Consider the following 14275-nt stretch of genomic DNA (forward strand, 5'->3'; position numbering starts at 1 on the left):
CATTCTAAACGTGTCACTCTTAGCTTCTGTTTTTACTATTTTGTATAAAGAAAAATTCCAGTCATTCATATGCCAGCTGTTTGGGTACACCCAATGGACATCAAGGTCAAATGTAACACTAATTTCCAATATGCAGTAATTATAACAATAATATTAATAAAACACACATACCATGTTAAAGCACTTGTAGCAGATGTAGATGCGTCTTCTTGATGAAGAAGTCAGATAAATGAAACTAGCAGCAATTCAGCCAACTCCGGGCACTCCAGGTGAGCTTATGCTCAAGTTTCTACAGGCTGTGCGTCAGTGGAGTCAAGGTCCATAGTGGATATAACAGCAGGGCCAAGCATGGGATTGTGTAATAGACTACACCACATTACACGATCCCTGGTTTTGATAACCCCCATTTATTCAAAGCCGCTCACCCACAACAATTCAATACTAAGTTTGGAGAATACGCTGTTCTGCATTTGATAGACAACTAATGAATGTTAATGATCAAACAAGCAGGTTGAAACACAGGCAGTAAAGCCAAAGTCCATAAAAAAACAAACAAAAAAAAAAAAAAACAACAACAACAAACAAACATACAAGTAGACAGAAGTGTCACACTGTTGTCTGTAATCAGAGGCCATAAAAGAAGAGCTTCTAATCAATACAGCTTGTATGATAACGGAGTCAAAAAGTCATGAACTAAACAGAACAGACCATGCTCACATGATGTTATAAAACGGTGTAATTATTTGCTGTGAAGATTTATTGCTTATTGATCCCTTTATTAACCAGGCCTACCAAATGATTCCTTTGATAGAAAACTACAGGACAGATATTTGTGGTTTGGGGGAGGTTTTCAGGAACAGCGTATCTGTGATGCAGGTCGGCATGTATGACAGAGGCAACCAAATGAGCTTGGCATCCCATCCAACAGAGTAGCGAGTGCGAGGGTGAACAGCAGAGACGGCGTGTTCCATACAGCCAACCACCTTCATCAGGTCACCATCAGCTAATATTTGTAACTTTGCATCCAACTGTTCAAGACCTGAAACAGAAATGTGCCACGTCTTATTTATAGGCTGGAGCTTTTCTTAGTGCAACAATTCATTTCAATGTGAGAGCAAACTAATGATTAGTATGTATGTTTATATAGGTACAGACCAAATTACCATTCTATCCAGGAAACATTTAAAGGATCAGCAGTAAATTATGAGGAAATAAACTTTCAGATCAAGTGTTACTGTACATCCACCCTCATTTTGGTTTTTAACAAATGCTGTACCTCACCTATATCCAGGAAAGTTGGTCCATAATCGTCTTTCACATCCTGAGGTAATCTGTCCCACTGCTTTTTCAGGCCATTTTTCAACATCCCTGCATTAGTCAAATTTGTTTTGAAGAACCCTGGCTCAATGCACGCAACTTTGACTCCAAAAGGTGCCATGGTCAAACTGAAACACAAAATTAGCTGCTGTAAATAAAGTACACAGTCATGAGAATAAGAGTATAAAGACAGGTGTATTTCCTCTCACCGAAGACTGTCGTTGAAGGCCTCCACGCCGTACTTGGACACACAGTAGGGCCCGCCGAATGGGCTGATTCGCCCGAACACACTGGCAACATTCACCACCCTGCCTTTGGCCTTCTTGATGAGCGGGAGGACACTCAGTGTCACATCTATTACTCCAATCAGATTGACGGCCAGCATGGATTTATAATCTTCTATAGTGAGCCAGTCATTGGGACCAGCCGGCAAAGGGACTCCAGCGTTGTTCACAACAGCCCAAACGCCTGAGGCAACACAAAATCAATGCTAAGAGATGAGTGATGACATACACATGCATGGCACTTTGAAACCACTGCTTAGTTAGATAAGAATATTGAAGTCAGCCTTGTGTGCCGGATAAATATGAAGCCACTGTTCATTACTTAAAAGATTACAATTTCAGTTAAGAGTTACATATTTATATTTTTGATTCACCTGAAATTAAAATAGAGCTATAAAACCTCTTGGTTACTGAGTTAAGCATCCATGAAGTAAACCCACTCACCCTTCTCTCCAACCAAAGTCTTGATCACAGCAGCTGCTTTGCTGACACTTTCAGAGTTGGAGACATCCAGGCGTGTGGTCGTCAGTCTTTCAGAGGTGATCTTCCTCAGCTCATCCTCGCCCTTCTCAGTGTAACATGCTGCGATCACATGGAAGCCCAACTTGTCCAGCTTTCTCGCAAGGAGATTTCCAAACCCAGAATCACAACCGGTGATGTAGACATATTTGTCTTCCTTGTTGGACACCCTTTTGGTTTCCTTCCAGTAGCGATATATGAACCAAACGGCCACCAACCCAAGGGCATACAGCAACATTTTCCTCTGGGTAGAAAGAAACCACTGATGTGAAAAAATAAAAATACTACAACCAAATGAATGACAAGATATCTGAGAAGCAGTTTCCTCCAACACCAACATCTACTTTTGCGAAATGTGTGAAAATGTTATTTTTATTTTCTCATATTGTCACTTGGTGCAGTGGTTGTACTGGTACTTGAATGTTGTCAAGTGAGATTTTTTATATATATTTATAAATAAGATTAAGAGCACACTTTGGATAAAAATATGGACTTTCAACTCCAATGCTGACTGAGTCAAAGTATGTGACTATGTTGCATATAGGAGGGAGGGACTACAGCTTAGAGCATTAACTGCTTTGTGTTGTACATATTTGGTGACAAAATTATTAAATAGTCTAAATAAATGAAAGTTGCAAGGCTGTAACTAAAGTTGAAGAAGAAAAGAAAACCCTATTTTCGCACAGACCCAGTTGACATATTGAAAGCCCTTGTTTCAGGAGTCCTAAAGGCCCAGACATCAGTTTTCTTATCACCCATCACTGTGCAAACTGCAAGATCTCACATTAGAAGCTGAAAGCAGTTTTTCTGATTTCAAGACTAATCAATAATTGAACTGGAAGAAAGGTGAACATACATTTGCTTTAGTCGTTAGCATGAAAAATTAAAATTAACCCTTAAATGGCCAATGGAAAAAACAGAACTGATTACATTGGTTGGTTGGTTGGTTGGTTGGTTGATTGATTGATTGATTGATTGATCGGTTGGTTGCTCGGTCGGTCGGTCAGTCGGTAGCCAGCCTAACTGGAGTGGTGTATCTTTTGCCTCAGGTGGTTCAATCTTCTTGTATCTAATCACCACCTACTCGCTTACACAACGAGTTTAAAATGTTTTCATCTTATTTCTCCCAACAAAAATGTCTCCTGGTCGAAAGTATTCAGTGGCTTTGTGATCCAAACCTTTTGACAAAAAAACTTTCCGTGGTTTTAAATACGCCTATCGTTGAAGTTTAGCCCCAAAAATCATTTTAACTAGTGAGCCTTGTCCGCCGAAAGTAAACACGTGGAAAGCTGTCATATCTCAGAAAGTTGGCGGTGGTTCGGAGGATGAGACTTACTTGTACTGTCTGTGGCCAGAGCCAGGTCAGCGCGTCCCCCTGCGGGCTGAAGGCCTCAGAGCAGCCGGGCAGCAGGAAGATCTGTCCGGCCGGCTCACACTTCCGGGATGCTCGACCCCGCCCCGCTCCGGTGACGTTTTATCAGCGTCCCCTGCTGGCTGTGACGTGTTAGTGTCAAACTGAGATTTTGTTCAGATTTTCGTATAATTTTTTGCTTTTTTTTAAATGATTCAAGACACGAATTCATTTCCTCGGGCTCTTTCCTGCATGAATTAGAAGCTTAGTTTTACTTTTATCATTCAAACCTGAGTGCTGTGTTTTTCATTTCACCCAACAATGTGAGTGAATTTATTTACCTCTATGGCTGTTTGTTGACCAAAAATAAACACAAAATTAGGGCCCACTGTGATATTGTCGGGGTACAGCATACAATATATCAGATAACACCTAGCTCATAATGTACAAAGATAGAGCTGGTAAAAAGTTCACCAGATGACAAATCTTTGAGCAAAAGGCCTCCTGTCCATTCAGCCTGTGTTCTGGTCTTTTCTTTGTGGAATATTTTTGATTAATTTACTGCAGTCTGAATTTACTTCACAATAAAGGGAATGGGCTTCCATAAGCTACAGCCCCCTCCTTCCTGGGATTTTATCAAACACGGGCTGTGAATAATAACTTAATAACTGGTTGTAAAGAAGGAGCAAATTCCACACACAGGAATCCTGTACTTGTCCCAGTGGACATTAACCCCCCCCCCCCCCCCCCCCCCCCCACACACACACACACACACACAGACAGTATAAATATTTCTCAATTTTCAATTTTAGGAAACCATTTATTTTTATATTTCAAACAAAACTTACTATGCAATAATAGTGGTCAGTTAAAAAGTTAAGTTGATGGAGAAGACAGGTGTTAGTGAGCTTTGTCGTCTGAAAAATCATTCATTGATCCTTTTAGCTTTAACAGAGAATAATCTTGAAACGTCATCAACCTAATAGATGACTACTTGTGGTACATAAGTTACATATTAAAATGATCCAAAATTAATAATTATATTACAGTCCAAGCTGAAATTGTATACTGTCATCTTGCTAGAGTTGAGGTCTACTGGAACAGCACATTCTTTCATTCTATGGCCTTGAAATTTTGAAACAATTGAAGTTACACTTAATTTACTACACTTAATCTGAATGCCTTTTAAAAACAGGTTGAGATGATCATTTTTCTATTATAATACGCCTGGCAGATTCATGTGTTGTGATGATACCTGATCATAACTAATGGCCTTGCGGTCATTAACCCATTTTACAGCCCTTTGTGATAAAAAAAACTTACCACATTAGTTTTTCTGTAGCCATGCAATTTTACCAAATTTAAAATGCTAGAAATTGAAATTTGTATAATTTTATAACTAAGGTATAATATATATCTAAGATATAACAGGAGTTAGTCCACATTAGCTTTCCCTAAAATTTGAATTTAACCCTAACCTTTACAAATGAAGTATGGTAAAGGTTATAATGGTGATAAGACCACTTATCAGTCTAATAGAGACATAGATAATAAGTTGGGAGGGGCACAGCATATCTGGAAATAAGATAGGAAATTTCTCTGAGGAGCCTCAGTGGTGTTGGTGCATTTCTGAGGAAAACAGAGATTTGTTGTGAGATATTCAGGTAGAGTCAATTTTTGCTCTTACTCCAATAATTTCCAACCAGAACTTGCCAATATTAACTGCTGTTCTTCGACACCGGTAGAGTAAACAGTCAAATTAATTATTATTCTACAGTCGTGAGTTATCTTCGAGGGCAGTAAACATGAAAAACTCCATCAAAATTACAACATCAGAAAAAAACAGTAAGTGGGCTTCTTTCATTACACAGAACGGACAAATTATTGGTTTATACAAAAATCAAAATGATTACAGACAGTTCTAAATAGAGTTTCCCTTTTCTCCTCAGCAGACAATCAGAATGGGTAAGTTTGTGTTTGTGTTTGAGTTTGAGACTCATTATCACCCATAATCTGTGATGGTTGTGTATGCATACCACTATATGTGAAGTTGTTGCTTGACATGTAATCTGCATGTTGTACAGAGGTGACAAAAAAGAAGAAACTACACTTAGTGTTGGATACTTCCAACTGGTAAATACAGTGTCTATATTACATTCATTATCTTACCACACCCTGCCAGAACAACTTAGTCAACCATGACAACTACTGTCTTTGTACAAAATTTGTTTTAAATTAGCACGTTTGATTTTGCAGTTTCGATTTGCCACCTGGAAAGACGTCACAATGATGGTAGTGGGGAGTTTGTGTGCACTTATACATGGTGCAGCTTCACCTCTCATGCTTTTGGTTTATGGCATGATGACAAACACATTTGTGATGTATGAGCTTGAGGTCCAAGAACTGAAAGATCCAAACAAATATTGCAGCAATAACACCATCTATTGGAAAAATGGCTCTGTTTATGAAACAGCTGCGAACACCACTGTCTACTGTGGGTGAGTCATGAGTTCATTATTACTGATATGACCTCTGTGGCAATGAATAAGAGTTGTTGTTACAGTTTTATTCTCTTGGCAGGGTGGATATTGAAGCACAGATGACAATGTTTGCATATTACTATATTGGAATTGGATTAGCAGTTCTGTGTGTGAGTTACTTTCAAGTAAGTATTTTTGCAACGTCAACATTCAGTTTTAATCAGTGCCCTTATATCTCATTATGGTGTAGGATGTAATATAAAAGCACTAATCTTGCACCACAATGTAGATTGTCTTCTGGGTGTTAGCAGCAGCAAGACAGACTCAGAGAATCCGAAAGACTTACTTCCGAAAGATAATGCGAATGGAGATTGGATGGTTTGACTGCAACTCTGTTGGTGAACTGAACACAAGGATTTCTGAGTGAGTTGGAGAATCATTCTTGATGTATTTTTTTTGTTGTTGTTTGTTTGTTTTATAAATGTTAGAATTGGGAGAAAGTTTTACGTGGAGTGGTGTTTCTGGTGTTTTCTGTTCCTTCGCAGTGATATCAACAAGATAAATAATGCCATTGCTGACCAGGTGTCTATTTTCATTGAGAGGGTCTCTACATTTGTGTTTGGCTTCATGGTTGGATTCATTGGTGGGTGGAAGCTGACTTTGGTGGTCATAGCTGTGAGCCCAATGATTGGTATAGCCGCTGGACTGATGGCTACGGTAGGAATCCATTTACAAATTTCAGATTAGATTCAAGCAAATAAATTACATGTTTAGTTTGAATTGAATTTCTTGCGTTTGAAGGCTGTGGCCAGGCTTACAGGACAAGAGCTGAAGGCCTATGCCAAGGCCGGGGCCGTGGCTGATGAGGTCCTGTCGTCTATTAGAACAGTTGCAGCTTTTGGTGGGGAAGAAAAAGAGGCTCAAAGGTATTTTGGCATTTTCCCAGGTTACATCATCCAAACTGAATATGATCGGCAATTCCTGTAGTGTTCAAAATGACATGAACATCTTTTTAACCTTTGGACAGATATGACAGAAATCTTGTAGAAGCTCAGAGATGGGGTGTCAAAAAAGGCACAATCATTGGAGTGTTTCAGGGATACCTTTGGTGCATCATTTTCCTTTGTTATGCTCTGGCCTTTTGGTATGGATCTAAGTTGGTCATTGACACCCAGGAGCTGTCACCTGGTAGCCTCATTCAGGTATATAGATTCAAATGATGCTTTACATCATTCATTGATTTCAGTAACATTTCGAGCACTTGTTGTGCTTTGTTGAGGCTTCTGTGTTTCTTGGCAGGTATTTTTTGGAGTCCTCATGGCAGCAATGAATCTCGGTCAAGCCTCACCGTGTCTGGAGGCCTTTGCTTCAGGTCGTGCAGCTGCAAAGACCATCTTTGGCACAATTGATCGGGTAAAATTCGGGCACTATTCAATATTTTGTTGCAGATACAATCCCGGTAGGAAGTCGTACATTTAAAAAAACAAAAAAACAAAAAACGGTGTGCTGATTGTGTTTAAAGGAGCCAGAAATTGATTGTTTCTCCGAAGAAGGTCACAAATTGGACAAAGTTAAAGGTGACATTGAGTTCCATAATGTCACTTTCCACTACCCATCCAGGCCTGACGTCACGGTAATTTTCATCAGCTAGAAGTTCCTACTGCCGATGTCTAAGTTCTCAAAATTAAAAAAAAAGGTTGATTACCTTTTCAGATCTTAAATGACCTGAGCATGCAGATCAAAGCAGGGGAGATGACTGCTTTCGTTGGACCAAGCGGATCTGGAAGGAGCACAACAATCCAGCTCATCCAGAGGTTTTATGACCCGACGGGAGGGAAGGTAACCAAATGAGCAACTGACACATGACAGCAGTGTAGTCTCACGGCCTTGTGTAGCATCACAAATAAAAATCTCATTCTCAGGTGACTTTAGATGGCCATGACATCCGTACTTTAAACATCCAGTGGCTCCGCTCTCTCATTGGTATTGTGGAGCAGGAGCCAATGCTATTTGCTACAACCATCGGTGAAAACATCCGCTTCGGTCGACCTGGAGTCAGCATGGAAGACATTATCCAGGCAGCAAAGGAGGCTAATGCTTATAATTTTATAATGGAGCTACCACAGGTATGTTTCTATATTTAAAGATCATACTGAAGAATCACAGTCAGTCTTACAGTCACACTCTGAAACTGCCAAAATTCAAATTATGAAACGATTCAAAAAACTAACTGAAATATTTTCCAGCGATTTGATACTATGGTGGGTGAAGGTGGGGGCCAGATGAGTGGAGGACAGAAACAAAGGATTGCTATCGCTCGAGCGCTGATCCGAAACCCCAAGATCCTGCTGCTGGATATGGCCACATCTGCCTTAGACAATGAAAGCGAAGCTGTTGTCCAGGAAGCGTTAAATAAAGTGAGCCATCAGTGCTTGACACAATTCACCACTTTACTTGATTAATACATTGTGTCTTGTGGAATGAGACTCTAATAAGTGAAAAATATTCAGGTTCGCATGGGCAGAACAACAATTTCTGTAGCCCACCGCCTTTCCACAATTAGAAATGCTGATGTCATTGTTGGATTTGAGCACGGGCAAGCTGTGGAGAGGGGGACTCACAATGAGCTGCTCGAAAGGAAAGGTGTCTACTACACCCTGGTCACTCTGCAGAACCAGGGCCCATCCAGAACATCCGATGGTAGGATTCATGTGCCGTGCATTGTATATCTTTAGGCCAGATTCACACCAAACAACCTTTCACAGCAGTTAAGGAATCTTTTCATTGGTACTTGCTTTACAAAAAAACCTGAGTGTATATCATACTGAAAAAGTCTAGTAGTCTTCTTGGTGTTTCAGTGAGTCACGCTGCCAGTTTTTTTTTTTTTTTCAGCAGGACACCCTCAGAGTTAATAGTTGCTGAGTGCCTGCCTGCGTACAGGCTTGTAAAAACAGCTGCTCTATTTGGATGCTTCAGTTGTGTTTTTCATTTTTAACTGACCCAAAATCACAGCTGTGTCACATTGTGTCATCAAACGACAACAGCATGAGTGGAGACAAAAGGATCTAACCTTGACACTCCCACGCCCACAAAATCCTCACAGTTGTGGTTGAAATTGTACATTTCAAGGCACTTCTTGAGAGTAATCCACAAAGTCTGAGTATCCTTCCTGTACCTTTTCAGGAAGATGATTCAGCCCTTGGCTTAAAGCTGTATTGATTTTTTTTTTTTTAATCTCTTTTGACCAGATGGAGTGTGTGAAGCTCTGGAAGAGGGTTTTAATTTGAGAGTGAGGACCCTCAGCCGTGGAAGTTGCAGATCCAGTAAAAGGTACAGTCAGTCATTGTACAGAAAAAATGGAGGAAGAGAACATTTTATCAACATTAAATTAACTTGATGATCTTCATATTATTCTGTTAGGTCTTTTAGGAACTCCGTTCGACTGCGATCTCAAAGCCATCTGTCAAATGATTTTGTCCCTGATGTATTATCTGGCAGCCTCACAGTCCTTTCAGACACGGGGATCACATCAGAAAATGTACTTTCCAGAGGTTTTATGATCATTTGCCTGTATTTCCAGTTCCCTTGTGGAAGTGAAATACTTACATATTTGCATGTTTGCATATTTTCAACAGAAATGTGAAGCTGTGGAAGATGAACACATAGAGCCTGCCCCAGTAGCACGTATCCTCAAGTACAACCAACCAGAGTGGCCTTACATGCTGCTGGGCTCACTGGGAGCTGGGATCAATGGTTCTGTTAACCCTATCTATGCCGTTCTGTTCAGCCAAATTCTTGGTGTAAGTGCGGCTCCCAAACCTTTTGATGGATTTATGCAATGCCATCACTAAATTAGGTAATTGAATTTATCATTAACATAATATCTATGTTTGCAGACTTTTGGCATACGTGACTTGGACAAACAGAGGGAGCAAATCAACGGAATTTGTGTTCTGTTTTGTGTTGTGGCTGTGATAAGTTTCTTTTCACAGTTCTTACAGGTTTGCATCTATACTTATACCTAAGATATTTAGTGAATTCAAAAGCAAACAGTATAACAGCAATCATGCTCCCATGAGACTGACTCAGATGTAATGTTACAGGGATTTGCTTTTGCAAAGTCTGGAGAGCTGCTGACCCGCCGTCTTAGGAAAGTGGGCTTCCAGGCCATGTTGAGACAGGAGATTGGCTGGTTTGATGATCCCCAAAACAGCCCAGGCGCTCTGGCCACCAGACTGGCTACTGATGCATCCATGGTTAAGGGGGTAATTGGCAATCTCTATTTTTAGACAATTTGTCACACACAGTTTTAGTATGGTTGTTCTTCATCACATGAATTCTGCAGGCCACAGGTTCTCAGATTGGCATGATTGTAAACTCATTGACCAGCATTGGAGCGTCTTTCATCATTGCCTTCTACTTCAGCTGGAAGTTAACTTTAGTGATTATGTGCTTCCTGCCGCTCCTTGGGCTATCTGGGGCATTCCAAGCCAAAATGCTAACAGGTTTGGCAAAAGATGATGAAAAGGCCATGGAAGCAGCAGGAAGGGTAAGTTCCTCTTCCTCCATTTTAATGAACATTTGCCTCAGAGAACTGCTGTTATCTGTTAATTTGTCTTTAAAAATAGGCCACAGTATAAGATTCCCACTGTCTTCCCCAGGTTTCCAGTGAAGCTCTTGCCAACATTAGGACTATTGCAGGCGTAGCTAAAGAGAGCTCATTTGTGGAATCGTACGAGCAGAAACTCGAACTACCGTATAAATCTGCCAAAAAAACAGCCCACATCTACGGCCTCTGTTTCGGCTTTTCTCAGTGTGTAATCTTCATGGCATATGCTGCTTCATTTAGATATGGAGGCTATCTGGTTAGCTCTGAGGGGCTAGAATACATGTTTGTTTTCAGGTTGGTAAAAAAGACTTACAGATTTACTTTTAGTGTTTTGTGTTGTATTTTGCAAACATCAACCCAGAACTCATATTTTGTTCCCGTAGAGTGATTTCTGCTGTAGTGATCAGTGGGACAGCGCTGGGCAGAGCTTCCTCCTTCACTCCAGACTATGTCAAAGCCAAAACTGCGGCTGCTCAGTTCTTCAAGGTGTTGGACAGAGTTCCGAAAATCAGCATAGGAGCCAAAGATGGAGAGAGATGGGTTTGTTCAATTTAATGAATTAGAGGGAAGCATGCATCAAAGGATGGACTTTTGTTTCAAGGAAGTGACGAAGCCTTGTTATCCATTTTTAGGATACATTCAAAGGTGAAATAGACTTCCGTAACTGCAAATTCACCTATCCAACGCGTCCTGACACCCAGGTGTTGAAAGGCCTGGTCGTTTCAGTGAAGCCTGGCCAGACTTTGGCGTTAGTTGGCAGCAGTGGCTGTGGGAAAAGCACCAGTGTTCAACTGATGGAAAGATTTTATGACCCAGATGAGGGCCAAGTGGTGTGTAAACCATTTTAGAGATCCATAGCACTGACCACCAGAAGAGTTTAATCTATTTCAGAGCCACTCAGCCTGTCTTAATGATTCCATGTTTTAATTGCAGTTGATTGACGGCCGCCCGTCTCACACGGTCAATGTGCCCTTCTTAAGAGCTCAGATTGGCATCGTATCCCAAGAGCCGGTGCTGTTTGACTGCAGTATAGCTGAGAATATACAGTATGGAGATAACACACGGAGCATCAGCATGGAGGAGATTGTAGAGGCTGCTAAAAAAGCGTTCCTTCATGACTTTGTGATGACACTACCGGATGTAAGTGGAACTACTTTAATTATGACACTTAAGTCAGATATTGTGAACAGCCATAACCCATGACCCCAATTTTGATCATTTAACATTTTCAAAAACTCCAGAGGTGCGAGTAGATAGAACTTGAAATGAAATTATTTTGTCACCTACTTTTTCCAGGGTCAAAAATTACATTTAATCCTTACCTCTCAGCCAAAGACGTAAAAGATATGAATGACCTGTGTCTTAGTGACTTTGTCCGATGCTATCTCATTAAAATTATTTCAAAAGATCACAATTGCTGACCTTCGGCCTTCCCCACTTATCTCATTGCATTTACAAACTGATAGAAATATGAGAGTCAAGTTGGTGCTCAGGGCTCCCAGCTGTCAAGAGGACAAAAACAACGCATCGCCATTGCCCGGGCCATTGTCAGGAACCCCAAGATCCTACTCTTAGACGAGGCTACCTCTGCCCTGGACACAGAGAGTGAAAAGGTGATTTATTTCTAAAAGCTATCCCACAGCCTAAACATAAAACAAAATGTTAATAAAACTTTGTTGTCCTGCAGACTGTACAATCTGCTTTGGATGAGGCAAGAAAAGGTCGAACCTGCATCGTTATCGCTCATCGACTTTCTACTATTCAGAGTGCTGATATCATTGCAGTGATGTCTCATGGAGCTGTCATAGAACAAGGTACACATGATACACTAATGGCCAAAAAGGGTGCCTATTATAAACTGGTTACAACAGGTGCGCCTATCAGCTAAACACGTATGATGATAATGACTTTGGTAAAGGTCTCACTATACATTTGATTTATGTGGTGTCATCAGAGATGTTTTTTTTTTTTTCCCCAAGTCCAAATCAAGTCTCTAAAAAGTAAAAGTCTCATGTCTCTTCTGGTTGAAGTTAGCATTCTATCATCTGCTGCTTTCTGGTCTGTTAAGAATCCCCCACAGCTGTAGCTAAGAAATTCAAAGCATTGAATGTATTATTGTCACTCCTTTATCCAGGGTTCCAATTACACAGTGGCCCTGGGGGAGCCCTATTTTACAGTGTGCACTACAACTTGCCAACCATATGTGCAGATCACATATCCAAGTGCCGCCAATAACAGGGTTACTGTGAAAAGACACGCTCAGACTGTCTGCCAACGTAGCCGCACCTGAACTTCTCATTAGTAATGAGGAGTTAGCCTTAGTGCTTTTTTGCCTCCTATCCAGCAAGAGTCAGTCACAAAACATATATCAAGACAATAAACGTCTGTGGGGGGAGGGATCCGGTCTGCGGAGTCATGTGAATTTCCCTCGACAATAAGAAGTTGCAGGTTCGGTTCCGGACCTGGACAGCCGGTTGGTTAATTGGTGACTCTAAATTGTCCGTTGTGTGAGCAATGGACTGGGCTACAGCACAGAAAAGTGGTAGACGGATGGATTATGATATGGATTATCTGATAATGCTGTGACACACCAAGCCTCTCTGGTCTAGTCTCCAGACTCTGGTCTGATCTACTCCAGCGCCACCACGGCCCCAGCAGGAATATATGGAACTGTGTAAATTTGTTGAGACGATTGTTTAGAAATATTGATCATTAATGAGGAAAAAAACACACAAATCCATTACATGTTCATTCTTTTTCATTTCAGGAACCTCAATGTAGGGAAAATAAAATATAGCGTAAATTGGACTTTTTTTTCCGAGCTCCCCCTGAATGTCCCCAGGGCAGGCTTTTAGGGGAGCAATCCAAACCATGCCTTTACTTCATACTTCACCTAAGTTACCGATTCGGGTGAATTTTCAGGTGCCTGATAAAATTTGAAGTAGTTGATGCAGCGTCCTTACTTTTGTTACCACCTGACTCTTCTTTTGCTGATGCCATCTTTTTGAAGTTTTTATAACCAAACGTACTTACAAAGGCTAACATTACGGAAGCTGCGGCAGGCGTGTCCGTCGCCATAGTTACCGTCACCTGAGGTACGAGTGCATGAGGCGCACACCCAATACCTAATATGGTTATTACCGTGACAAAATGGAGGGAGTGACATTAAGCGTTTCAACGTTTCCTCAATGGTAATGCGCTAGAAAAAGACAACATAATGATCGTTCACGAGTCCGAGTGGAGGCTGAAGTCTTTTCAGTACGAGTAGGTCATTTTGTACATTTGGTGAAACTGTGACATTATAATTATGCTGTGCCTCAAACAGTGAACACATCATAGGGAAACCTTTTTCAGGTAGCATACTGAGCACAAATTGATCGACTCATGCTGCTTCAGACATGTGTACTCTGGTTTAATTGTAGTAATTATGTGTTTTATCATTTTCATGGAGGTAAAATTATTTATTGTGTACTTGTGTTTATGAGTTCTGGCCATATTTGTATTGTTGAACTGAGATGAAAGTCTTGAATTGTTCTGTGTATACTTTACTTTACCATTTTAATTTATATTGGAATAATTAATAAAAATGTATTCTAATCTTTGATTTTTCGTCTTTCTGCTAAATTGTTCAGGTTGTGTTGTTCTCAGCACCAACACGTTATGAAATGCCCATACACGGACATATTTCTTCATGCATGGTTTAGCGAGTAGCCTG

At 40.7% G+C, this 14275-nt stretch overlaps 2 protein-coding genes across 2 annotated transcripts; one reads left to right on the forward strand and one right to left on the reverse strand.

Annotated features, from left to right (window-relative positions):
• Nucleotides 1-122: 122 nt before the first annotated feature.
• On the reverse strand, nt 123-3556 carry dhrs9 (dehydrogenase/reductase (SDR family) member 9). Its single transcript, XM_029492935.1, has 5 exons — nt 3457-3556; nt 2046-2364; nt 1527-1785; nt 1282-1445; nt 123-1039 (listed from the first exon to the last, which is right to left on the reverse strand). Exons 2-5 carry the CDS (start codon nt 2356-2358, stop codon nt 816-818), a joined length of 960 nt encoding a protein of 319 aa, XP_029348795.1. The 5' UTR covers nt 2359-2364; nt 3457-3556; the 3' UTR covers nt 123-815.
• Nucleotides 3557-5757: 2201 nt separating this feature from the next.
• On the forward strand, nt 5758-12448 carry abcb11a (ATP-binding cassette, sub-family B (MDR/TAP), member 11a). Its single transcript, XM_029492934.1, has 23 exons — nt 5758-5969; nt 6052-6136; nt 6241-6374; nt 6497-6668; nt 6753-6877; nt 6979-7153; nt 7251-7364; nt 7474-7584; nt 7665-7790; nt 7874-8077; nt 8198-8368; nt 8462-8651; nt 9200-9281; nt 9381-9489; nt 9848-9952; nt 10055-10216; nt 10297-10500; nt 10613-10854; nt 10944-11100; nt 11193-11390; nt 11494-11700; nt 12027-12173; nt 12248-12448. The coding sequence occupies exons 1-23, from the start codon at nt 5758-5760 to the stop codon at nt 12446-12448; spliced, it is 3633 nt and encodes a 1210-aa protein (XP_029348794.1).
• Nucleotides 12449-14275: the final 1827 nt, after the last annotated feature.

This window comes from Echeneis naucrates, chromosome 21 (genome assembly GCF_900963305.1).
Source record: "Echeneis naucrates chromosome 21, fEcheNa1.1, whole genome shotgun sequence".
NCBI classification, from domain to species: domain Eukaryota; kingdom Metazoa; phylum Chordata; class Actinopteri; order Carangiformes; family Echeneidae; genus Echeneis; species Echeneis naucrates.

Bases quoted from the DNA above. Each gene is read 5' to 3' on its own strand.
- dhrs9 (XM_029492935.1), bottom strand. From the start codon at position 2,358: ATGTTGCTGTATGCCCTTGGGTTGGTGGCCGTTTGGTTCATATATCGC. The intron at 1,786-2,045 runs GTGAGTGGGTTT...GTGTTGCCTCAG, and splicing joins GACTTTGGTTGGAGAGAAGG to GCGTTTGGGCTGTTGTGAAC. The intron at 1,040-1,281 runs GTGAGGTACAGC...TTTCTGTTTCAG, and splicing joins ACCAACTTTCCTGGATATAG to GTCTTGAACAGTTGGATGCA.
- abcb11a (XM_029492934.1), top strand. From the start codon at position 5,758: ATGATGGTAGTGGGGAGTTTGTGTGCACTTATACATGGTGCAGCTTCA. The intron at 10,501-10,612 runs GTAAGTTCCTCT...TGTCTTCCCCAG, and splicing joins CCATGGAAGCAGCAGGAAGG to GTTTCCAGTGAAGCTCTTGC. The intron at 11,391-11,493 runs GTGTGTAAACCA...TTTTAATTGCAG, and splicing joins ACCCAGATGAGGGCCAAGTG to TTGATTGACGGCCGCCCGTC.